The sequence below is a fragment of the Somniosus microcephalus genome, chromosome 10, assembly GCF_052327205.1.
Source record: "Somniosus microcephalus isolate GS21.2 chromosome 10, FLI_Smic_1.0, whole genome shotgun sequence".
NCBI lineage: Eukaryota > Metazoa > Chordata > Chondrichthyes > Squaliformes > Somniosidae > Somniosus > Somniosus microcephalus.
In genome coordinates, this window is record NC_140996.1 from 9,355,530 (window position 1) to 9,381,486 (window position 25,957).

Here is a 25,957-nt window from a genome sequence, read left to right on the forward strand (position 1 = left end):
ATGAAATAAAGTGGTGCTTTTTGAGTCGTGTTACAATATAACCCCAACAATTTCCTGACAAAGATTAGCATGAAAGGTAGAATATGGTATTTACAGCACAAACGTGAAAGAGCAAGCACTATATTCCAATGTTCCTCTCAAATACATCCCTCTACATTATTAAGGCACTGACTTTGAGTTACCCTCTGGCTATCCTATTGCCTGGTCAATCTGTGCAACCTTTTTAAAATCTAATACAAAAAAATACTGCAGATGCTGGAAATCTGAAATAAAAACAGAAAATGCTGGAGACACTCAGCAGGTCAGGCAGCACCTGTGAAGAGAGAAACAGAGTTAATGTTTCAGGATGAAAGGTCATCGACCTGAAACGTTAACTCTGTTTCTCTCTTCACAGATGCTGCCTGACCTGCTGAGTGTCTCCAGCATTTTCTGTTTTTAAAGTCTGGTCTGTTTGTGGAAACAGCCACACTTCCATTATTCTTCCAGCAATTTGATTAGTTAATGAGAATCACAGGACCCACTTCTCCTTCGGTGATAACGATTGGCCTTTGGGAACCACATGATGGGTTCACTGAATTTCCTTCCTTCTAGTAATGTCGCAACTCTTCCCAGCCTTGCTCGTATTGGCGTGGGGGCCACGTGTTCTCTCCCAGTGGCGGGAGGCAAGGGGCCTCAAGCTACCCGTTTTACTCTCCTTGGCTTCTATACTAATGTAGCACTTGCATGTAGTCAAAACATCCTACACCAGCCAGGTAAGAATCTACTTCCAACAATTGTTAGTTACATTCCCCCCTCCACCACAGTAAATGTCAGAAGACAACATACACAAATAAAACTATAAAGTGCTGCAATTCTAAGACTCTTGAGCTGAAACTATTTTTGGAAAAGTAACTATTATCTTGCATATTAGAAAATAGTTCCACTATTATAGGAGCAGAAAAGTCAATTTCATTAGCTAGGAAGAGAAGATTTAGCTTCGCTGCTGTATCCAAATAGTTTAAGGGAATCTTCTCCATTAAGAACTTAATTGCTCAAGTTTGAAGAGTTTGGGGAATACTGAAACAGTAAGCTTTAACACTTTATTGGCATTCATTTCTTCTAACTGTCGGCCTGGCTCAGTTGGTAGACTCTTGCCTTTGAGTCACAAGGTTGAGGGTTCAAGCTCCACTCCCAGAATTTGTGCATATAATCTAGGCCGACACCAATGTTCCCTGTAATTTTTTTGGGCACCGCACGGCCCCTTTACAGGGCTGCGTGGACAATTCAAAATACCCCTGCATGCGTGGATTTTGCATTGAAAATCTGGCTGCGTGGGATCCCTGGAGAGCTGCTTGGCCGCGCAGCTTAAAGGGAACATTGGCTGACACCACAGTAGTGCTGAGGGAGTGATTCATTACCAGAGGCACGGTCTTTCAAATGAGACGTTAAACTGAAGTGCCAGATGTAAAGGATCTCATGGAGCTGTACAAAGAGCAGGGGAGTCTCCAGATATTCTGGCCAACATTTATCCCTCCACCAATGCCACTAAAACAGACTAACTAGTCATTTATCGCTGCTGCTTGTGGGACCTTGCTGTGTGAAATTGGCTACAACATTTGCTTATATGAGTGACCATACTTCAAAAGTAGTTCATTGGTTGGGAAGAGCATTGTGACATCCTGAGGTGGTAAAAGATGCTTTATAAATGCAAATCTCTTAATATTTAGGGTGTGCCCCCTCAATGCAGAAATCAAGAACAGGCCACGTATTTAAAGTGATTAACAGAACCATCGTGAGGCAAGCTTTTATGTAACCATTAAATACCAGTTACACAAGTATAACTGCTTTTTCTATGAATAATTATTTTGTGCTACAGACTATCTATATATTTTTTAATTTTTTTTAAATTCATTGATGGGATGTGGGCGTTGCTGGCTAGGCCTGCATTTAGTGCCCATCCCTAATTGCCCTTGAGAAGATGGTGGTGAGCCGCCTTCTTGAACCGCTGCAGTCCATATGGTGTAGGTACACCCACAATGCTGTTAGGGAGTTCCAGGATTTTGGCCCAGCGACAGTGAAGGAACGGCGATACAGGTCCAAGTCAGGATGGTGTGTGGCTTGGAGGGGAACTTGTAGGTGGTGATGTTCCCATGCGTCTGCTGCCCTTGTCCTTCTAAGTGGTAGAGGTCGCGGGTTTGGAAGGTGCTGTTGAAGGAGCTTTGGCGAGTTGCTGCAGTGCATCTTGTAGATGGTACACACTGCAGCCACAGTGCGCCGGTGGTGGAGGGAGTGAATGTTTAAGGTGGCGGATGGGGTGCCAATCAAGCGGGCTGCTTTGTCCTGGATGGTGTCGAGCTTCTTGAGTGTTGTTGGAGCTGCACTCATCCAGGCAAGTGGAGAGTATTCCATCACACTCCTGACTTGTGCCTTGTAGATGGTGGAAAGGCTTTGGGGAGTCAGGAGGTGAGACACTCACCGCAGAATTCCCAGCCTCTGGCCTGCTCTTGTAGCCACAGTATTTATATGGCTGGTCCAGTTCAGTTTCTGATCAATGGTAACCCCCAGGATGTTGATAGTGGGGGATTCAGCGATGGTAATGCCATTGAATGTCCAGGGGAGATGGTTAGAGTCTCGCTTGTTGGAGATGGTCATTGCCTGGCACTTGTGTGGTGCGAATGTTACTTGCCACTTGTCAGCCCAAGTCAGAATGTTGTCCAGGTCTTGCTGCATATGGACACGGACTGCGTCAGTATCTGACGAGTCTCGAATGGTGCTGAACAGTGTGCAATCATCAGCGAACATCCCCACTTCTGACCTTATGATGGAGGGAAGGTCATTGATGAAACAGCTGAAGATGGTTGGGCCTAGGACACTGCCCTGAGGAACTCCTGCAGTGATGTCATGTGATTGAGATGAATGACCTCCAACAACCACAGCCAACTTCCTTTGTGCTAGGTATGATTCCAACCAATGGAGAGTTTTCCCCTTGATTCCCATTGACTTCAGTTTTGCTAGGGCTCCTTGATGCCACACTCGATCAAATGCTGCCTTGATGTCAAGGGCAGTCACTCTCACCTCACCTCTTGAGTTCAGCTCTTTGTCCATGTTTGGACCAAGGCTGTAATGAGGTCAGGAGCTGAGTGGCCCTGGCGGAACCCAAACTGGGCGTCAGTTAGCAGGTTATTGCTGAGTAAGTGCCGCTTGATAGCACTGTCTAAATAGTGCTAGCTCTGAATCAGTGGTATAGGTTCTATTGCTACATTAATTCTCTCCAGAGGGCTGCTTCTTGGAGACGTACAAATTTGGATGATCAGCCATGATCTCATTGAATGGCGGAGCAGGCTCGAAGGGCCGAATGGCCTTCTCCTGCTTCTATCGTCTAATGCGTCATGTGTTTAAGAAGTTGTATATGATTTCTCCATTAGCTTTTCTTGAACAAGAGCACTGTACTGATTGCTATCGGGCACATCACTTCATCATTGAGACTGCAGTTATACTGCCGCTTTGCTTTTTAAGGGAAATTTGTATTGCTGACCAGTACAATCACCTTTGTGTATGCACCAGGAAGAAAGAAAAGCAGTGATATGCAAAGTAGACCAGTGTCATTTATAGCAGCAGTTGTGTGTACCCTTTTGTAAAAACAATACCTGGTCAATTACTGTATATGAAAGTACAGAACTATTCTCATGGAAACAATGACAAATATAGAACTGTAGCACTATAGTTTTTAGAAGGACATGTTAGTAACCAAAACAAGTGAAGTGTACAAATTTAACGAAAACAGCAGCACACTGTTTGTGATTAGCCACTCACCAATGATGTTGATAGTTTAAATGCATGGCATTCTTCAAAAACGCCAGCTTTGATTTGTCATCGTCTTTCCCTGTATTGTATTCTTTTGTACATACGTGCTTACATACTTCTTCCTTCTTGAAGTGGAACTGTAATTTAAAAAACAATTCTTCAGTCATTTTCATGCAATAACCCAGGGCTCCTGCTTCAACTGAACTAAAGTAGTTCACAATACAAGAAACTTTCTGGTATCCGGCACTGACGGGACCGAGCTGGTGCCGTACCAACAAAACTGCCGTACAAACCAGTGCTAATCAGCTCCGTATGAATCAACAAACCCTGTTGCTTAGCAACAGCTTCAAAACAGTCCGCGCAGCTTAAAAGCGTCTCTGTAGCTAAGCAACAGCTTCAGCCAGACACTTGCAGAGCCTGACTGGAAAAAAAAAGCAACGAGAAGTAAAAAAACTTATAGGAAACGGCTCCTGAATTTTGCCGGTAGGTAGAGCTTTCCGGACATTTAACCTCCGGTTAAACGAAAGTTTCCTGTATCATGTGAAAGTGCAACTGATTGTCAAGCCACATCACATTTCCTTCTCTCCCTTTACCCTCAACAATTCTTCAAGCCTTTCTGGGGTGCATTTTGTGGTGGTTAAGACTGCCCATTTCCATCTCCGGAACATCGCTCGACTCGGCCTCGGCCTCAGCTCATCTACTGCTGTAACCCTCATCCATGCCTTAAGTTACCTCTAGACTTGACTATTCCAACCCACTCCTGGCTGGCCTCCCACATTCTACCCCCCGTAAACTTGAGGTCATCCAAAGCTCGGCTGCCTGTGTCCTAACTCGCACCAAGTGCCGTTCACCCGTCACCCCTGTGCTCACTGAGCTACATTGGCTCCCGGTTATGCAACACCTCGATTTTAAAATTCTCATCCTTGTTTTCAAATCCCTCCATGGTCTCGCCCCTCCCTATCTCTGTAATCTCCTCCAGCCCTACAACCCTCCGACATGGTCTCCAATTCTGGCCTCTTGAGCATTGCTGATTTTAATCACTTCACCATTGGCGGCCGTGCCTTCAGCTGCCAAGGCCCTTATGCTCTGGAATTCCCTCCCTAAACCTCTCCGTCTCGCTTTCCTCCTTTAAGGCACTCCTTAAAACCTACCACTTTGATCAAGCTTTTGGTCATCTGCCCAACTATCTCACGTGGCTTGGTGGCAAATTTTGTTCTACAACGCTCCCGTGAAGCGCCTTGGGACGTTTTACTACGTTAAAGGCGCTATATAAATACAAGTTATTGTTGTTGTTGACATTGCGGGAGGGGAAGAAAACAACTTGGACATTCCTCGGATCCAATGTTGCAAGAGCAAAAATGTCGAATTTTACAATCTTAGTAATAACAGCTGATCGTTCCCATAATACAAAGCAGCACAGATAAAGCCTGCCCTTGAAAGCATGCCACTCCACATTAGAGGAAAACTATGATATATACACACGCCAGTTTACTACAATCCAACATAGGTGCCAACAAAATTAATTGTGTAAAAACAGAGTAATTGCTTTCAGTCACCCGTCCTACTATCTCCCTCTTTGGCTCGGTGTTAATTTTTGTCTCATTGCGCTCCTGTGACGTGCCTTGGAATGTTTTCCTATATTATTAAAGGCGCTATATAAATGCAAGTTGTTGTTATAATGCACGCTCCCAGGAAAGTATGAGGGAATGAACAGGAACAGAGGAGAATAGAGACTGAGGAAGAGAGAAAAACTGGAGAAATAAGAAAGAAAAATACAGATCAGCACAAAGTAGGAAAAAAACTGAATAAAGTTAAGAGCCCAGAAATAGTAAAGTGAGAGAAACCAATATACAATATATATATTCAATATCGAGTTCAACAATTTCAGATCATAACCTCGGCCCCTATTACATTTTTATATATATTTTTTATCCACACCTTTGTTTTGGCCCTTCCCCCTTTTTCTCTCTCCCACATGGCAGCTGTCTCTCATTCTGCCAGCACATTTCACACCTAATCTAGAGCCGTCTTTTGTCTCCACTAGTCCTATCACCATCTCGTCTCGTTTTGAATACCTCTTAATGTCTCTTCACTTCTCTTTTGTTCTCTCCCTGCCCCCAAACTGGCCTTTTAATCTGTTTCATTTCCTGTGTTTTTTCTCAGTCCTGACGAAGGGTTTCGGCCTGAAACGTTGACTCTATTTCTCTCTCCACGGATGTTGCCTGGCCTGCTGAGTTTTTCCAGCATTCTGTTGTTATTTACAACATATATATATATCTTGCTTTAATATTGCACCAAGTTGTTTCCTTGGACTCAACTGAACGAGAACACACTAATAGCTGTACAATACATACGATGAAAAGGACCGTAATTGTTCCATTATTTCCATATACACTTCCTGGTTGTGCTTGTACGTGCGACAGCCCACAGAAGTGAACTACAGAATTAATGGAAACTTTCACGGCCACGCTCCTATTTCCCGAGTTTTGAAAATCAGAGGTGATGAGTTTTAAATTCTTCGTATCGGATGACATGGCGTATTTTCTTTTCCTGGATGGCAGAAACAGGGAGTGGCAGCCTTTCTTAAACTGGTCTCCCAGTGCCCCAGACACCTAAATGCAACCCTGACCCCTTCCTTAAATTGGGAGTGACTTTCTTGAAGGGGACACTATGCAAACTGCAACAGGAAAGTGCATCAAAACAAGCAGTCTGATGAAAAGGGACTCAATCCTGCTAAACCTATTGGTGGTTTTTAAGGGAAACGTGTGTGAATGATCTAAGAAATGTAGTATGGCAGTAATTTTTTGGGGGGGGAAGGAAAGGAAAGAAAATATTTATCAATAAGCTTTCAAATGTTTTTGTATTCTTTATTATTTGGCATAATTTTCTCTCATTTTAATGCTATGACTTCTATCCAGTTGAACTGGTTTGGCAATGGGCAAAGCTCCTTGCACTCACCATCTAGACAAAGCTCGATGACAGCTTGATTCAAAAGCCATTCAATTTACAAAAAAACCACACAATTTGATGCTCTGCTCAGCACAATCCGTGGTAATCGTCGTCGATCCACCCCTCCCTAACCTGGAACCACTGTGAACTTTACAGCAACCTCAAATCAGCTAACTCGGTAGAGAACAGGGACTAAACTTGGGGCTTCCGTATAGCCGAGATAAACTCACTGAACAAATACGAGAAGCCTTTTTAACTATCCATTGCTTAGGTTGCTTCATACTGTAATATCCTAGAACAAGAAACATTTACTTCTATACATTAGAATAGTGTTCTTTTTGATATGAACCTCATTATTCCAGGAAGGCAAACCCATACCTTGTATGGAGATGGCTCAATCCTCTCACCAAAGAGTACTTGGCCCAGGTTTTCTGAGGGACGCTTTTCCTCTTCCAATTGACAGAAATCAAACCTTTATCAGGAAGAAACATTTTCAGGATCTTATCGACTGCAATTTTGCCAACTCAGCATATCTTTGATTACGATCCAATGTATTTATATTATTTGCACATGTAGACACAGCCAGAAAATATATCGTGATAAGTCTATAAATATAAGTATAAATACATTCCGAAGGCTTTAAATCAAAGGTAAATTTACTTACGCAGCATACTCATAAGGTAGAACAGATTCCACTGAGTCCAACCTGTTTACAAATAGTTCAATAGCACTCTGGATGGGGACAAAGGAGAAAAAAATAAGCAATGTTAAAAATCATCGCTACTTTTCCTACTTCAAGTGTTTGAATGTACTTTTGGGGTGGACGGGGGAAGCAAGATGCGAAGGCATCACCAAAACCTGTGTGTCGTACAAAATATGACACAGTAGGAGTTTAAACAGCTGAAGCATAGTGTAGAACTGTCGCAATTTTTTTAAATACACAATATTCACGTGTTCAGCATTACTGGTCACTCTTGTTCCTCCATGATTCGCAGTGCACTTTTTTCTGCCCAATATCAGTTAAACAATAGCATGACCCTGAGATCACATATCGGTACTGAAATATGACGGTACTGAAATATGACAAGTGCCAACACGTGAACTCTCCTCTTTCAGGAAGGATGATTGAAAAACACTCTATTGAGACAAGGCACATATAGATACCAAGAGGTGTTTCATTCACATAACAAATCTAAATGAGCTACATACAGCTTTTACATACACCGAATTTTTAGCACAGAAACAGGCCGTTCGGCCCAACAGGTCCACACAAGCCTCCTCCCACCCCTCTTTATTTCACCCCGTCAGCATATCCTTCTATTCCTTTCTCTCTCGTGTTTATTTAGCTTCCCCTTAAATACATCTATACTATTCGCCTCAACCACTCACCTCGAGTCAAACTGGTTCAGACATTTAAAATGCTGATAGCTTCAACTACAAACATTGCCACTTTGGAGGGGGGAGGGAATGAAGAGAGTCAGCGAGAGCGGACACGACATTCTCTGCACACTACCCCAGCCTTAAGTCGATGAGATGGGGGTTCTGTCTACTGAGCTGTCAGTCAGTTACTATTCTGTGGTGAACACCTGCCCAGGAGGCTCCATGAATTGGCCTTACCCAAGACACCTGCTGTGTGAATGGAACAGAACACCTGGCCCGCCCTAGCGTGTTGCAACAAGCCACCATCTAACAATGGGGTGCAATGCTGAAGATCACACATAACAAACCCTTTCTTTGCGTAACACTTCAAATTATCAGATAGCCAAAACAAACTTTCAGACTGCTGACTTATTGTTCAAAAATATGCTGAATCTAGCATTACAAAAATACTAAAACATTTTTTAAAAATCACAACCGACAAATTCAATTTGCCTCAAGAACCTTGAACCAGTGTCAAATTGTCCAGAAAAGACAACCATCTGCCTAAACATAGAAACATAGAAGATGGAGCAGGAGTAGGCCATTCGGCCCCTCGAGTCTGCTCCGCCATTCAATGAGATCATGGCTGATCATCCAAATTCAGCACCCTGTCCCTGCCTTCTCTCCATATCCATTGATCCCTTTAGCCTTAAGAAATATATCTAACTCCTTCTTGAATATATTTAATGAATTGGCCTCAACTGCCTTCTGTGGTAGAGAATTCCACAGGTTCACCACTCTTTGGGTGAAGAAATTCCTCCTCATCTCTGTCCTAAATGGCTTACCCCTTATCCCTAGAATGTGACCCCTGGTTCTGGACTCCCCGGCCATCGGGAACATCCTTCCTGCATCTAGTCTGCCTAGTCCTGTTAGAATTTTATAAGTTTCAATGAGATCCCCTCTCATTCTTCTAAACTCCAGCGAGTATAAGCCCAATCGACCCAATCTCTCCTCGTACGTCATTCCTGCCATCCCAGGTGTCAGCCTGGTGAATCTTCGCTGCACTCCCTCCATGGCAAGAACATCCTTCCTCAGATAAGGCGACCAAAACTGCACACAATACTCAAGGTGTGGTCTCACCAAGGCCCTGTACAACTGCAGCAAGACATCCTTGTTCCTGTACTCGAATCCTCTCGCTATGAAGGCCAACATACCATTTGCCTTCTTAACCGCCTGCTGCACCTGCATGCTAAAGCTGAACCTGTACCATTTACAGCCCTGCCCCACCTCCAGTTACTGCAACATGAACACACAGATTCAGGACTCCCTACGAAGCAAGTAAACCAAAGTCCCAAGTTTAAATCATAGTCTGCGTTGTTAGTTGATCACACCTGCCCTACACTATTGCAGCTACATTTGGTCCAAATGCCCCACCCTCCCACCGGGTTAGGAAAGAATTACCTGGGATGCATTCTATGGTTTGATAACTTGCTGGCACCCAGTCACACTCAAATATGAGTGGCAGTCATTTGGGTGAGGTTACAATGGAGAGTGTAGAATCAAATTCCAGCAAGGAATCAATGCTCAAGGAGGAAAAAAAATTGAATGTATCCCTTGAGCCCAATATGATATAAAGGATTACCACGAACATTTTCATTAATGGATTGAAAAATCCAAGTTCCTACATTTCAGGATCAGTTTCAAAAGATAGATTAGATTACAAACAATTGATTAACAACATTTAGTCTCTTCTTTTCTACTTTAAGCATTTAAAGGACTATTCCAAGACAGAATCCTGAAAAGGCTTTATCAAGTACTTGTAGAAAATAATTCTCCAAATATACCTAAATTAAAATTATTTTTGCAGTTAGACTCCCCCAACTGCCGCCGAAGAGAAGCACCCTACGTGGCTGCGCTCACAGAGTGGTTCACAGTGCTACAATGATATTCAAGACTAATACATTTGCAGCGTTATGCTGGGGGATTCATTTAATTTTTACCACAATGAGATTACGCTGCAATTTACTATAAAAAACACACAAAACTACTCTTTAGGTTTCAATTACTCATTCTAAAAGGCACTAGGATCACATGGAAGCATCCCACAAGGGGAAGCTCAGGGTAAACTCGGAGAGACTTTGAAAGGTATTCTCCCTTGGTTGGCCTGCGTATCCATTCAGTTCCTTGCACTCAATTCTTTCTAGGTCTTAAATTGCAAATGTCATGTTAGCTCGGCGGTTTCACTCGTGCCTCGGAGTCAGAAGGTTGTGGGTTGAAGGCCTACTTCGGGACTTGAGCACATAATTTAGGCTGACATGTCAGTGTAGTCCTGAGGGAGGGACTGCATTGGTGGAGATGCTGCTTTTCGGATGAAACATTACACCAAGGCCCTACTTGCCTGTTCAGGTTGTACGTAATAGATGGCAGAGCACTACTTAAGGAAGAGCAGGGATTTCTCCTGGTATCCTGGTCGCAATCTATCCTTCAACCACCACGAAGCAGATTAACTAGCTGGACATTTATCTCATTCCTGTTTGTGGGACCTTGCTGTGCACAAATTTCTTGCCGCATATAAAAAGATCACAGCACTTCAAAGGTAATTAATTGGTTTTGGGACATCCTAAGGATGTGAAAGGTTGTATATAAATGCAAGTTCCTTCTTTATTCCAGTCTTGTGCATGCAAGTGCAATTGTACGTCTCTTGCTACTGTACCCCTATATGCCAAGGTACCCACAGCATCCTGCAGGTAGATGTATACAAAATGAACACCATTGTTAATCAATGCTTGGTGCAGCTCCCACTGCAACTATGTTAAACCATACTAATTTCAACATTTTCTTAAATAACTAAAGCCTGTGCATAAACAAACAGAATTGGAATGTGCTAAAGTGAGCTGTATATGTTTTATGATTCACCAATGTTGTCATCGGATACGTAGGCGGAAGTCACACCCCCATCCACATCCATGGGGCTGTGGTGGAAAGGGTGGACAGCTTTAAGTTCCTTGGAGTCCACATCACGGAAGACCTCTCCTGGTCCCTCAATACCTCCTCTCTGGTGAAGAAGGCCCAGCAGCGCCTATATTTCCTAAGGAGGCTGAAGGGATGTAACCTGTCACCCCTGATCCTCTCTAACTTTTACCGCTGCACAATAGAGAGCATCCTGACGAACTGTATCACAGTATGGTATGGCAGCTGTAGCTACTATGACCGGAAAGCCCTGCAGCGGGTAGTCAAAACTGCCCAACGCATTACCGGCACCCGGCTACCGACCATAGAGCACATATACCAGAAACGCTGTTTACGGAGGTCACGGTCCATCATCAAAGACCCTACCCACCCCAGCCACAGTCTGTTCGCCCTCCTGCCATCTGGGAGACGCTACAGATGCATTCGCACCCGTACGACCAGATTTAGGAACAGCTTCTTTCCCAGGGCTGTCATCCTACTGAACTCCACAAATAAACTCTAAAGCCTGCACATCTGCCAACGCACTTTATTATGGTTATGTTAATGTATTACAAGCCAAATGTATGTTGAATGTTTAAATGTCTTAATCTAAATGTACACTCTCGGGAGCCGCAAGCCTACATTTCGTTGTACTGCACTTGTGCACTAACAATGACAATAAAGTTGATTATGATTATGATTATGTAGCATCGATTTTAAGCATGGGTGGCATAATTCAGAAAACATGAACCACAGCTGCAGGGAAATGGATCCCAAAGTGGAGGGAGTCAACAAGGGAAAACTGGGACATGTCAGGCGGTCAGTTTGGTTCAACTAGCATCAGCTGACGCGCTCTTTTTCCAGAGACGCTGCAAATTGACAACTCTGAAATTCATGGCCCAGATTTTACGGGGCCTATGACGGGAATGCAATGCGCATGCGCGAAAACCCAGAACTTGCGATCCGTCAAGTTAACCTCGACAGATCGTTCGCATTCGCTGTAAATTCACTTTTGCTATTTGCCCAACGAATACCCACCAAACCTTTATGCCTGGTAAAAGTAGGGGTACGGCCTTCTTTTACCAGCGTAAGGGTTAAAATAATTGTTTTTAATGATTTAAACATTCACTTACATATAATATTAGTTTAGGCTATTTTTGTCCTGTTTAAAAATGTTTACATTTATTTTTCAAAAAGTTACATTTTTATTTTAAATGTTTAATTAAAGGGTATTTTAATTCATTTTGAACCTGTGATCATTTATTTTTATTTCAGTGTTGTGAAATTTTATTTATTAGGGGATTTCTAATATGCTTATGGGGATTCTGTACGTAAATCACAGAATCATTGAATGGTTACAGCACAGGAGGAGGCCATTCGGCCCGTCGAGCCCGTGCCGGCTCTCTGCAAGAGCACTTCAGCTAGTCCCACTCCCCCGCAGCCCTGCAAATGTTTTCCCTTCAGATACTTCTCCAATTCCCTTTTGAAAGCCACGATTGAATCTGCCTCCACCACCCTTTCAGGCAGCGCATTCCAGATCTTAACCACTCGCTGAGTAAAAAAGTTTTTCCTCATATCGCGTTTGGATCTTCCGCCAATCACCTTAAATCTGTGTCCTCTGGTTCTTGACCCTTCCGCCAATGGGAACAGTTTCTCTCTATCTACTCTGTCTAGACCCTCATGATTTTGAGCACCTCTATCAAATCTCCTCTCAACCTTCTCTGCTCTAAGGAGAACAACCCCAGCTTCTCCCGTCTATCCACGTAACTGAAGTCCCTCATCCCTGGAATCATTCTCGTAAAACTTTTCTGCACCCTCTCTAAGGCTTTCAAATCCTTTGGACACAATTGGACAATACTCCAGTTGAGGCCGAACCAGTGTTTTATACAGGTCCATCATAACTTCCTTGCTTTTGTACTCTACATCTCTATTATGAAGCCCAGGATCCCGTATGCTTTTTTAACCGCTTTCTCAACCTGCCCTCCCCCCTGTAAATGGAATTCCCATAAGCATAATAGGAATCCCCCTTTGTCACTGGTTGACCTGGCCCATGTGATCCCAGGGACGCTTGCGAATCGCATGCGCTCCTGGGATCCGTGGGCCTTTACACGGCGTACGCCTGCAGGCCCAGGACCGCAAGAGTTCGAAGCTCTGGAGACACAAGGTAAGTACGTCATTTTCTTGCGGCTTGGAGGCCTATGTGGGCAGTAAGCTTCCGACCGCAATTTCCAGGCCAATAGCATTACATATACTAACAGAGTTCTTAAACAACTCCTTTTAAATGAACATTTAGTACCTTGCCCTGGTGGCCATTCTGCATGCAAGCCTGGACAGTAAATGTTCACAGGTCTTTGAATCATGGGGCGATCACCGATTATCCCGATTCTGTCCACATGCACCATCTAGCAGGGGTTGCTAGACAGTGATCAGGAGCTTTCTCTTTCCTCCTTAGCTGATTATAGCACCCCAATGTCACCCTGGCTGAAATGGTGGGAGATCAGTGAACTGAAACAGGTAAATGGAACCTGGAGCCACCTTGTCTGTATGGCTCAGCTACACGTTGTTTTAACCATCTGTCAGAACTATCAGAGCAGCTACACTGTACTACAATTACCATTTTGCTTGATTTTAAGAAACTCTTTCAGCTTCCTGCTCGTCACCTAGCCAATGGGACTAGCAAGCAACCTGTTCCTCAGCTTCTACCGATTGCTAGGGGGTGTACTAAAGCAGCACTCAGTGTCTTACTCACATTTTTCCTTTCTTCCCGAGATAGCACAGTATCCACCAAATGAATCCCCAAACAAAGCAACTGGCCTGGAGGTGAAATCAAGGATTTGACCCTCCATCCTACTGCTTCATGGTGCAGTGCATCGGAATGTCAATGGCAATTTTAGTAAGCAGCAAATAATTCCCCATTTCTCCAAAAAGTACTAAACTGTACACTTTCCTACAATTAGTCATACTTGCCCGTATGTCTAGTTTCATTAGGCACAACATGGGGTCTCTCAGAGCCAAGGACACAGGAACTTCCCGCACCCTTGTACGGCCTTGTTTGAAAGCGGGCGGGAGTCCTAATTTGTGACGCTTACAGCATACAGTTACACTGATTTAAGGAGTTACACACCAAACAGGTAGCACAAGGTCCTTTTAACTAAAGGTAACTAAATGGTTACCGATAGTAATTTCCAGCAAAACTATTTTAACACACTAGCTCTCGTTGCTCTCAACAAGTCAGAGGTTTTGTAAGTAGAAGGGGGTTCTGCCAATTAATTATCAGGGACACTTGATTTATTGGCATTGGGGGCAGCCTTCATATCTGGGCAAACTGGGAAGGGGGCCTGGCAGGACTGGGATAGAGTGTGAGGGTTGAGCAGTAATTTGAGAGATTGTAGGGTCTGGGAGCAATAGAGGAGCGTCCTGGGGTTTAAGGCGCACTGCTGACAGGGGTCACTGGAAATGGTGCTGGGATCATTGGGAAGTGGGGGGATCCTGGAATCTAGGAACACTGGCAAAGGGGTCCCAGCATCAGGAATCACTGGCAGGAGGCTTCCTGGGGTCTGGGTTCACGCTTCAGCAGCCATTTGAGGGAGAAGACCCCAAAGCAAATAGAACCCAATTGTTTGCAGCCTCAGATTCCTGCAACCAGTCACACTGCCAGGCTCTGTCCTGTATTCCTGTTCCCTGGAGACCCCATTCAAGAAAACCAAAGAAATCATTGTGGACTTCAGGAAGTCTAAAGGCGGAAGTCACACCCCCATCCACATCCATGGGGCTGTGGTGGAAAGGGTGGACAGCTTTAAGTTCCTTGGAGTCCACATCACGGAAGACCTCTCCTGGTCCCTCAATACCTCCTCTCTGGTAAAGAAGGCCCAACAGCGCCTATATTTCCTAAGGAGGCTGAAGGGATGTAACCTGTCACCCCTGATCCTCTCTAACTTTTACCGCTGCACAATAGAGAGCATCCTGACGAACTGTATCACAGTATGGTATGGCAGCTGTAGCTACTATGACCGGAAAGCCCTGCAGCGGGTAGTCAAAACTGCCCAACGCATTACCGGCACCCGGCTACCGACCATAGAGCACATATACCAGAAACGCTGTTTACGGAGGTCACGGACCATCATCAAAGACCCTACCCACCCCAGCCACAGTCTGTTCGCCCTCCTGCCATCTGGGAGATGCTACAGATGCATTCGCACCCGAACGACCAGATTTAGGAACAGCTTCTTTCCCAGGGCTGTCATCCTACTGAACTCCACAAATAAACTCTAAAGCCTGCACATCTGCCAATGCACTTTATTATGTTTATGTTAATGTATTACAAGCCAAATGAATGTTGAATGTTTAAATGTCTTAATCTAAACGTACACTCTCGGGAGCCGCAAGCCTACATTTCGTTGTACTGCACTTGTGCACTAACAATGACAATAAAGTTGATTATTATGATTATTATAGTGTATACAAACACCGAAATGATTTGCCAAATGCTCCCAGGCTCCTATACCATCCCCTATGCTCCTAGGCCCTAGGACTTCTCCTATCAGTGATTCCCCTCTCCAATGTTCCCAGATTGTTCCTGGAACTCCCTACCCCACAGCACTGTGGAAGTACCTGCACCACACGGACTGCAGTGGTCCATGAACGCAGCTCACCACCACCTTCTCAAGGGCAACTAGGAATGGGCAATAAATGCTGGTCTTGATGGCGACGCCAGTATCCCAAGAATTATTATTTTTATTTTTTTTAAATGCCCTGTTTGTTTCAAATTCTTATGCAAAAAGAGCAAAGTAACTTACAAATCCTCACAGGATGAGTGGAGACATAGTCTACTTCGACTCAGAAACTTACTGCTACATGCCAGGAAATTCTGCAAACAACCCATACTCAGACTGCAGAGATGTGGTTTGTAAACCTCCAACTGTTCTGGGGAAAATATGTCCAGTTGAAGCCTGGAGAACTCTCTCCTCAGTTTTAACATTCTGCTGTTTGAGCCCATCAACAAAACACAACAGCAAACGCGCGATGTTACAGTGGGACAAATAAAAAGAGCGCACTGCACGCAAGACTTCTGGGGAGGAAACCCACGGGATCGGATGTAATGCTGGCTTTACATCCCACCCAATACTACTCTCCACTGACTTCAAGAGTGTGCAATCGGGCTGGGTGTAAAACCAGCATTGCATCCAATCCCATCAGTTCCCTGACACGTGGGTTAGGCTAAAATTGACCCCTTAATGTTAGCAGATCTCTAATGGTGTTGCTCAGTGAGTCATGCTGTTTTATAACAATCGGAGCATTAGCAACAAAGTGTGATGGCAAGTGTTACAGTAAGAGTGACACTTACAGGAAGTGCGCACTATACACAAGACTTGTGTTCTTGTCCAGATGGACAAATCGCTCCACCATTGGCGGCCGTGCCTTCAGCTGCCTCGGCCCCAAGCTCTGAAATTCCCTCCCTAAACCGCTCCGCCTCTCTACCTCTCGCTCTTCTTGTAAGACGCTCCTTATAACCTCTACTGCCCCAACATCTCCTTATTTGGCTCGGTATCAAATTGTGTTTGATAATGCACTTGTGAAGGGCCTTGGGAAGTTTTACTACGTTAAAGGCGCTATATAAATACAAGTTGTTGTTGTACTTGATGATGCGCTATCAATTCTAATAAAAGGCTGAGTAGAGTTCAGAACAACAGGCTTTTATTAACTACTGAATGCAACTACAAACAGATCAGGACTATGCCTCTAGTGGACGACCGAATGCCAGAGAGCTGCCGTGCAGCCGTCCTTATACCAGGTAGCCAAGGGCGGAGTCAGCTGAGGCATAGTCAGGCATAACAATGAAACAAGAGTGAACGACAACAACAACAACAAGTGAACACAGTGAACGACAGTGGTTTACCACATTCACCCCTCGTTTAAAATTAAGTCCGGCGGGGTGAAGTGTATCAAAAGTTCGAGTAGGCGAGTCTGTCGGGCGGCCTCGTTTGCCGTCGAGATCTTCGTGGCGACGGTTGCGATGGTACAGCTTCCAACGACGCGTCTTGAACGGGGTCGAGCACCGGCGTATCATCCCCTTTGGTGTTGGGTGGGCGAGTGGACTCCGGCTGGTCCTGGGGTCGCGGCATGCCGTCTACTGGGGTGGAATGGACAGGGGTGAGGATTGGGTCTACTGAATTTTGGGCCGTGTCGAAGGGGGTCGTGGTGGAGGGCAATGGTGACGGGTCAGTGGACCCCGAGGGTGCCAGATCTCTAATGGAGGCTGTATCCTCCCGCCCGTCCGAGTATGCCACGTAGGCGTACTGGGGGTTGGCATGGAGGAGGTGAACCTTCTCTACCAGGGGAGCCGTTTTGTGGGACCTTACATGCTTCCTCAGCAGGACGGGCCCTGGGGACGTCAGCCAGTGTGGTAGTGAGGTACCGGATGTGGACCTCCAGGGAAAAACGAACATTCGCTCATGGGGGGTGGCGTTGGTGGCAGTACACAGCAGTGACCGGATGGAGTGGAGCGCATCAGGTAGGACATCCTGCCAACGGGAGGTCGGAAGGCCCCTAGATTTTAAGGCTAGGAGGGCCGCCTTCCAGACCGTCGCGTTCTCTCTTTCAACCTGTCCGTTCCCCCAGGGGTTGTAGCTGGTGGTCCGGCTTGAGGCAATACCTCTCATGAGCAGGTACTGACGGAGTTCGTCGCTCATGAAGGACGAGCCCCGGTCGCTATGAATATAGCTGGGAAAACCGAACAGAGCAAAGAGGTTGTGCAGGCATTTAATGACCGTAGCGGTGGTCATGTCCGGGCAGGGGATGGCGAAAGGGAAACGGGAGTACTCATCAACTATGTTGAGGAAGTACACATTACGGTCAGAGGAGGGGAGGGGCCCTTTAAAGTCGACACTCAGGCGCTCAAAAGGGCGGGTGGCCTTGATCAGGTTTGCTCTGTCAGGCATATAGAAGCGCGGCTTGCACTCTGCACAGACTGGGCAGCTCCTGGTCATGGTCCTGACCTCCTCGATGGAGTAAGGCAGGTTGCGGCCCTTAATGAAATGGAAGAACCTGGTGACCCCCGGGTGGCAGAGGTCGTTGTGGAGGCCCCGTAGTCTATCGATCTGCGCGGTGGCGCATGTGCCTCGCGATAGAGCATCTGAGGGTTCGTTGAGTTTCCCGGGCCGGTACAAGATGTCGTAATTGTAGATGGAAAGTTCAATTCTCCACCTCAAAATCTTGTCATTTTTGATTTTGCCCCTCTGCTTGTTGTTGAACATGAAAGCGACTGAACGTTGGTCAGTAAGCAGGGTAAATCGTTTTCCAGCCAGGTAGTGCCGCCAGTGGCGCACCGCCTCCACAATGGCCTGGGCCTCTTTTTCCACAGAGGAGTGTCTGAGTTCGGAGCCCTGGAGGGTTCGTGAAAAAAAGGCCACAGGTCTTCCCGCCTGGTTAAGGGTAGCGGCCAGGGCAAAGTCGGATGCATTGCTCTCCACCTGGAAGGGGATGGACTCGTCTACCGAGTGCATGGTGGCCTTGGCAATGTCATCTTTTATACGGTGAAAGGCTGAGCGGGCCTCCGCCGTCAGGGGGAAGGAAGTGGACTTGAAAAGTGGACGGGCTTTGTCCGCATAATGAGGGACCCACTGGGCGTAATAGGAAAAGAAGCCCATGCACCTTTTGAGGGCCTTGAGACAGTGGGGCAGGGGAAGTTCCATCAATGGGCGCATCCGGTCAGGGTCAGGACCGATGACTCCGTGTTCCACCACGCAACCAAGGATAGCGAGGCGGGCTGTGCGGAATATGCACTTTTCCTTGTTGTACGTGAGGTTTGGGAGTTGGGCCGTGCGAAGGAACTTATCAAGATTGGCGTCATGGTCCTGCAGGTCATGGCCGCAGATGGTCACGTTGTCCAGGTAGGGAAACGTGGCCTGTAACGCAATCTCGTCGACCATCCGGTCCATCTCCCTCTGGAAGACGGAGACACCGTTGGTGACGCCGAAAGGAACCCTGAGGAAGTGAAAAAGACGACCGTTTGCCTTGAAAGCTGTGTACTGGCGGTCCTCAGGGCGGATAGGGATTTGGTGGTTGTGGTAAACCACTGTAGTTCACTGTTGTTGTTGTTGTCGTTCACTCTTGTTTCACTGTTGTGCCTGACTATGCCTCAGCTGACTCCGCCCCTGGGCTACCGAGTATAAGAGCGGCCGCATGGCAGCTCCTGGCATTCGGTCGTCCACTAGAGGCATAGTCCTGATCTGTCTGAAGTGCAATTCAGTAGTTAATAAAAGCCTGTCGTTCTGAACTCTGCTCAGCCTTTTATTAGAATTGATAGCGCATCAGTGGTATGCTGCCTTGAGGTCAATGGTCGAGAAAACGCGATATTGCGCTATCTTATTAACCATGTCGGCTATGCGGGGGAGAGGGTATGCGTCCAACTGGGTGTACTTGTTGATAGTCTGGCTGTAGTCGATGACCAGGCGCTGCTTGTTGCCGGTCTTAACAACTACCACCTGAGCTCGCCAGGGGCTGGTACTATCCTCAATAATCCCCGCTTTCAGGAGCCGCGTCACCTCAGACCTTATGAAGGATCTGTCCCCGGTGCTGTATCGCCTGCTCTTTGTGGCGATAGGCTTGCAGTCGCGGGTGAGGTTAGCGAACGGGGGGGGGGGGGGGGGGTGATTTTGAGGGTGGAGAGACTACAGGTGGGGCGCAGCGGGCAATTTAAAAACTGCTGGTTGCAGACAGTGAGCGGGGGAAGAGGTCCACCGTATGTCAAGGTGACACTCTTAAAGTGACAATGAAAGTCCAACCCCAGCAGAACGGCAGCGCAGAGATGTGGCAGGACGAATAGCTTTACATTTTTATAAACAGAGCCCTTCACCAAGAGGGTCACTACGCAGTAGCCGCCGACGTCTGCTGAGTGAGATTTTGAGGCCATGGAGATCCGATGGCATGTTGGCCGGACCGAGAGGGAATAATGCCGTACTGTATCAGGGTGTATGAAGCTCTCAGTGCTCCCGGAATCAAAAAGGCAAGTTGTGGCGCGGCCATTTACCTGGATGTCCATCGTGGACCTGGCTAGCTGTTGGGGTCTGGATTGATCCAGCGTAATGGAGGCCGCTGTGGAGTCGGGAGCGTCGCTGTAGAACCCCGGTGAGGCGGTGGGTGAGTCGGGGGCCCGTTGGCAAAATGGCGGACAAAATGGCGGCGTCGGAGAAGAAAGACAAAATGGCGGCGCCCATGACGATCCCGATCCCCACGAGGCTGGAGGAAGGCAAGATGGCCGCTCCCACGAATCGCACGCGGCGCTGCTGGAGGTAGGGGTCTTCTGACTTCTGCAGACGCCAGCGTAGTGTCCCTTCTTACCGCAGGCAGAGCAGACCGCGTTTTTCGCCGGGCAGCGCGCCCTGGGGTGTTTGGTTTGGCCACAGAAATAACATTTCTGGCTCGGGCGGGACATCGCTGCAGCAGTTGGGGCCGGGGCCCGGGGCGGCGCCGCGTCCCAAGATGGCGGCGGCTGCGACATCCACGAGGCGGCCGCGCGGTCCGGGGAGTAGGCCTCCATGTTCCGATGGGCTACGTCCAACGAAAGGGTGAGTGAAATCGCCTTCTTCAGGTCGAGCTCGCTACTGTCCAGCAGTCGCTGCCGTGCATGAGTGGACCTGAGGCCCGCAACGAGGGCGTCCCGGATGAGCTCCTCCGTATGTTCCATGGCTGATACTTGCTTGCATTCGCAGGCTCGGCCGAGTTCCTTCAGCGCCCGTATGTATGCTTCTGTGGGTTCCCCGGGCTGTTGTTTGCGAGACCCCAGGAGATGTCTTGCGTAAACATAGTTGACCGGGCGTGCATATTGCTCCTTCAAAATGTCAATAGCCCCCTGGTAGCTCGTAGCGTCCCGGATAAGGGCAAAAGCTCGGTGGTTTACTTTAGAATTCAGCACCCTGAGCTTGGCGGCGTCGGTCTCGCCGGATGCAGCCAGAAAGGACTCAAAACAGTTCAACCAGTGTGAGAACTTAGCAGTCGAGTCCGGTTCTTGCGGGTCGAGTTCCAGGCACTTGATCTTAAGTATCTGCAGCATCGTCATTATTTTTTTTTTGTCAGTAGTTAATAAAATTGATGCGCTATCAATTCTAATAAAAGGCTGAGCAGAGTTCAGAACAACAGGCTTTTATTAACTACTGAATTGCACTTCAAACAGATCAGGACTATGCCTCTAGTGGACGACCGAATGCCAGAGAGCTGCCATGCGGCCGTCCTTATACCAGGTAGCCAAGGGCGGAGTCAGCTGAGGCATAACAGTGAAACAAGAGTGAACGACAACAACAACAATAGTGAACACAGTGAACGACAGTGGTTTACCACACTTGAGCAGTTTTATTCCTTTTGGGTCCTTCATATGGTACCTACATGTCCAAGGATTAACAACTGTGGAGTTCCTGGTAGTTAAATAAATGGTGATTCACTGTTGGTTTACAGTAAGTGTAAAGAAAAAAATATCTTCACTTACACCCTAATTCAACGATTACCGTCACTCAAGTTTCCCAATACCGAGCAACTGCAGCTGGGAGGGGGGAAAGAGGGGGGTGTTACAGTGGGGAATAGTTGCTTTAACCTATCCTCTTACCACTGGCGAGAATAATCTCATAATTGTGTGTTGAATTGTCTCAATTGGTAGCACTCTCGCCTCAGTCAGAAGGTTGTGGGTTCAAAGCCCCATTCCAGGACTCGAGCTTGAAACTTCAGTGTAGTAATGAGGAAGTGCAGCATTGTTGAATGAAGTGGATTTGTTGTCATAATTTTATCACAACAGACTACATACACAAAAAAAAGACTGATCTATCTTCCTCCTCAACATTATCTTAGTGTGTATTTTCAAAATGTTCTATTTTATTCTGACAATGACTTATTACATAGGATATACAGCACATAAACAGGCCATTCTGCCCAACCAGTCCATGCCGGCGTTTATGCTCCACTCGAGCCTCCTCCCCTCTTTCCTCATCTAACTCTATCAGCATAACCCTCTATTCCCTTCTCTCTCATAGGCTTATCCAGCCTCCCCTTAAACGTATCTATACTATTTGCTTCAACCACTCCCTGTGGCAGCGAGTTCCACATTCTCACCACTCTCTGGGTAAAGAATTTTTTCTGAATTCCCTATTGGATTTTTTTTTATTCGTTTATGGGATGTGGGCGTCGCTGGCAAGGCCAGCATTTATTGCCCATCCCTAATTGCCCCCGAGAAGGGGGTGGCGAGCCACCTTCTTGAACCGCTGCAGTCCGTGTGGCGAAGGTGCTCCTACAGTGCTGTTAGGGAGGGAGTTCCAGGATTTTGACCCAGCGACGATGAAGGATTGGCGATATACTTCTAAGTCAGGATGGTGTGTGACTTGGAGGGGAACTTGGAGGTGGTGGTGTTCCCATGCGCCTGCTGCCCTTGTCCTTCTAGGCGGAAGAGGTCGCGGGTTTGGGAGGTGCTGCCGAAGAAGCCTTGGCGAGTTGCTGCAGTGCATCTTGTAGATGGTACACACTGCAGCCACGATCCGCTGGTGGTGGAGGGAGTGAATGTTTATGGTGGTGGATGGGGTGCCAATCAAGCGGGCTGCTTTGTCCTGGATGGTGTCGAGCTTCTTGAGTGTTGTTGGAACTGCACTCATCCAGGCAAGTGGAGAGTATTCCATCCCACTCCTTACTTGTGCCTTGTAGATGGTGGAAAGGCTTTGGGGGGTCAGGAGGTGAGACACTCGCCGCAGAATATCTAACCTCTGACCTGCTCTTGTTGCCACAGTATTTACGTGGCTGGTCCAGTTAAGTTTCTGGTCAATGGTGACCCCCCAGGATGTTCATGGTGGAGGATTCGGCAATGGTAATACCGTTGAATGTCAAGGGAAGGTGGTTAGACTCTCGCTTGTTGGAGATAGTCATTGCCTGGCACTTCTGTGGCACGAATGTTGCTTGCCACTTATCAGCCCAAGCCTGAACGTTGTCCAGGTCTTGTTGCATGCGGGCATGGACTGCTTCATTACTTGAAGAATTGTGAATGGTGCTGAACATCAAGTGTGGTCTAACCAAGGTTCGATACAAGTTTAGCATAACTTCTCTACTTTTCAATTCTATCCCTCTAGAAATAAACCCTAGTGCTTGGTTTGCTTTTTGAAATAAAAAATACATTATTCCCTTCCAGGAAATACAGTTCAAAGAAAAACAAATCCCATATTCTCCAAGAGTTCTGGCATATTTCTAACACATCCACGCTCACCCCTACTGTTTAGGATTCCAATTAATCCAACTGAAATATCTAAGGGAAAAACACATTAATAATACCAGTGACAGAATTATTTCAAAAGAAACAAGACCTTGGTGAAAAGACAAATGAGAAAATGCTAAAAGATAAAGCTGTTAAATAGTTTACCTTCGTAATATGGATACAGTTTCATTAACTTGTAGTCTTAGTGATACCTGATTGACCAAAGCCATGAAATTAGCCCATGAACACTTTTATGCATGCGGCCCAGTGTTTACAAAGCTATAAAGTGGTTTGGGACATCCCGGGCTCGTGAAGGACGCTATATAAATGCAAGCCTTTCTTTCTATTCGTGTGACTTCTGAAAGCACTGCCTCCAAGGGTGGTGAACTCTTTTTGATGGGGTGGATAAACAAATTATCTGTAACTTAATAAAACTTTAAATAAAACTTAACAAATTAAATTAAAATTTGGATCCCGGTGGCGATAATGCACTCCAGTCCCCGCGGCGCCCATCGGTCGCGGAAGGACTCAAGCGTGCCGGCGGACACCGCGTGCTCCACCTCCAGGGCCACCCGGGCGCGAACATGGCCGCGGAAGAGAGACAGGCAATCGGGCCGAACTACCCCCTTGACCGCTCGCTGCCTGGACCAATTGATAGATTTTTTGGCCAGGCCCAGGAGCAGTCCTATGAGGAGGTCCTCCGATCTGCCCGCTCCCCTCCACACCGTGTGACCAAAGATCAGGAGCGTGGGACTGAAGTGCAGCCAAAAATCCAGGAGCAGCCCCTTCAAGTCCAAGGGTGGTGAAATGTCTATCTCTACCCTACTCCCCAATTTGTCATTTTGCTTTAACTTGTGTACCCTCTTCAAATGATCCTGTAACCAATCGCTTACAACGCAAGTTTTAATCTAGAATCCAACAACACAGAAAGCCATTCGGCCCATTGTTCCAGTGCCGGCGCATTGAAAGAACTATCCAATTAGACTCACCCCAGCATCCTGCTCTTTACCCACAGCCCTACAAATAATTCCTCTTCAAGTACGTATCCAATGCACTTTCAAAATACCTTGACTAATACTTATTTGAATTACGAGCATCTCCTGTCCAGTTAACAATGTTGACGAACTGGTAATTCAGGCAAAGACCGTCAGACCAGATCCTGATGTGTGAATATATTTTTTTTCTTCTTCACTTCCTCCTTCTCCCACCTGCCCTGTTCGCTTCGGACACCGAATTAAGCCCAATGCTTACACTCGAAGAAAGAAAGACTTGCATTTCTCCAGTGCCGTTCACGACTTCAGGACGCCCCAAAGTGCTTTACAGCCGATGAAGCACTTTTGAAGTGCAGTCACTGTTGTAATGTCAGAATCGTGGCAGCCAATTTGCACACAGCAAGCTCCCAAAACAGCAATCTGATAATGACCAGATAATCTGTTTTAGTGATGTTGGTCGAGGGATGAATATTGGCCCCATGACACCAGGGAGAACGCTTCTTCGAAATAGAGCCCATGGGATCTTTTACGCTCATCCGAGAGAGCAGACGGGGCCTCGGTTTAACATCTCATTCGAAAGACTGCACCTCCAACAGTGCAGCGCTCCCTCAGTACCGCCCCTCCGACAGTGCGGCACTCCCTCAGTACCGCCCCTCCGACAGTGCGGCGCTCCCTCAGTACCGCCCCTCCGACAGTGCGGCGCTCCCTCAGTACCGCCCCTCCGACAGTGCGGCGCTCCCTCAGTACTGACCCTCCGACAGTGCGGCGCTCCCTCAGTACTGACCCTCCGAGTGCGGCGCTCCCTCAGTACTGCCCCTCCGACAGGGAGGCGCTCCCTCAGTACCGCCCCTCCGACAGTGCGGTGCTCCCTCAGTACTGCCCCTCCGACAGTGAGGCGCTCCCTCAGTACTGCCCCTCCGACAGTGCGGCGCTCCCTCAGTACTGCCCCTCCGGCAGTGCGGCGCTCCCTCAGTACTACCCCTCCGACAGTGCGGCACTCCCTCAGCACTGCCCCTCCGACAGTGCGGCACTCCCTCTAACACCTCACAGTTGAAGACTTCATGTCCCCGGCCCGTTGCCCCGGGAGACCGCCTTCGGCCCGCTCACCTTGCACTCGGCGCCGTCCGTCTCGCAGAAGCTGACCGGGGCCAGGCCCGGCAGGTAGAAGCTCGAAGCGACTCCCAACGCCGTCACCGCCAGCACCGGGAAAGGAAAGTTCAGGCCCCAAGTCCCCATCGCCGTCCGCCGCCGCCGCTGCTCTTCGGATCCTCACCGGCCTGTCAGAAACTCGACACGTCACCGCCGCCCCACACAGCATTGTGGGATACTGGACGAGTCCTCCGGCCTGGGATTCTGCAAGAAGGGGAGGAGGAAAGAGTACGGCGCGACCTGAATTGCATCGCTCTGCCATCGAGCCATAACGGGCCGAAAGGCCTCCTCCTATCATTCTGTTCTAAATTGCACCCATTGCAAATAAATTGCATTGCAAAGAAACCTGCACTCATTGGAACAAAACTTGCAATCATTGCGAAGAAACCTGCACCCATTGGAAAGAAATTGCTAATTAAAACCATTATGTCTTATCTTCTCTTCCTTCTTAGGCACTCCCTCGGAACCGAGGATGACTTGCTTCCACATTAAAAATGAGTTCTCAGGTGACTGATGAGTCCAATGCGGGACCTACAGTCTCTGTCACAGGTGGGGC

General features: G+C 47.2%; 1 protein-coding gene across 5 annotated transcripts in view; it reads right to left on the reverse strand.

Moving 5' to 3' along the window:
* The window catches only part of tm9sf2 (transmembrane 9 superfamily member 2), a 76,446-nt gene extending 50,826 nt beyond the window's left edge, over positions 1–25,620 (reverse strand). For 3 of the 5 annotated variants that reach the window (XM_085998414.1, XM_085998413.1, XM_085998412.1), the window contains exons 1-4: positions 25,360–25,614; positions 7,397–7,464; positions 7,111–7,204; positions 3,793–3,920 (exon numbers count right to left, since the gene is read on the reverse strand). In XM_085998414.1, the coding sequence (XP_085854540.1) occupies positions 3,793–3,920; positions 7,111–7,204; positions 7,397–7,464; positions 25,360–25,488 (419 nt within the window). In that variant the 5' untranslated portion in view covers positions 25,489–25,614. Of the gene's footprint in view, positions 1–3,792; positions 3,921–7,110; positions 7,205–7,396; positions 7,465–25,359 lie in introns of all 5 variants that reach the window. The other 2 variants (XM_085998415.1, XM_085998411.1) reach the window with 2 other exon arrangements.
* Positions 25,621–25,957: the final 337 nt, after the last annotated feature.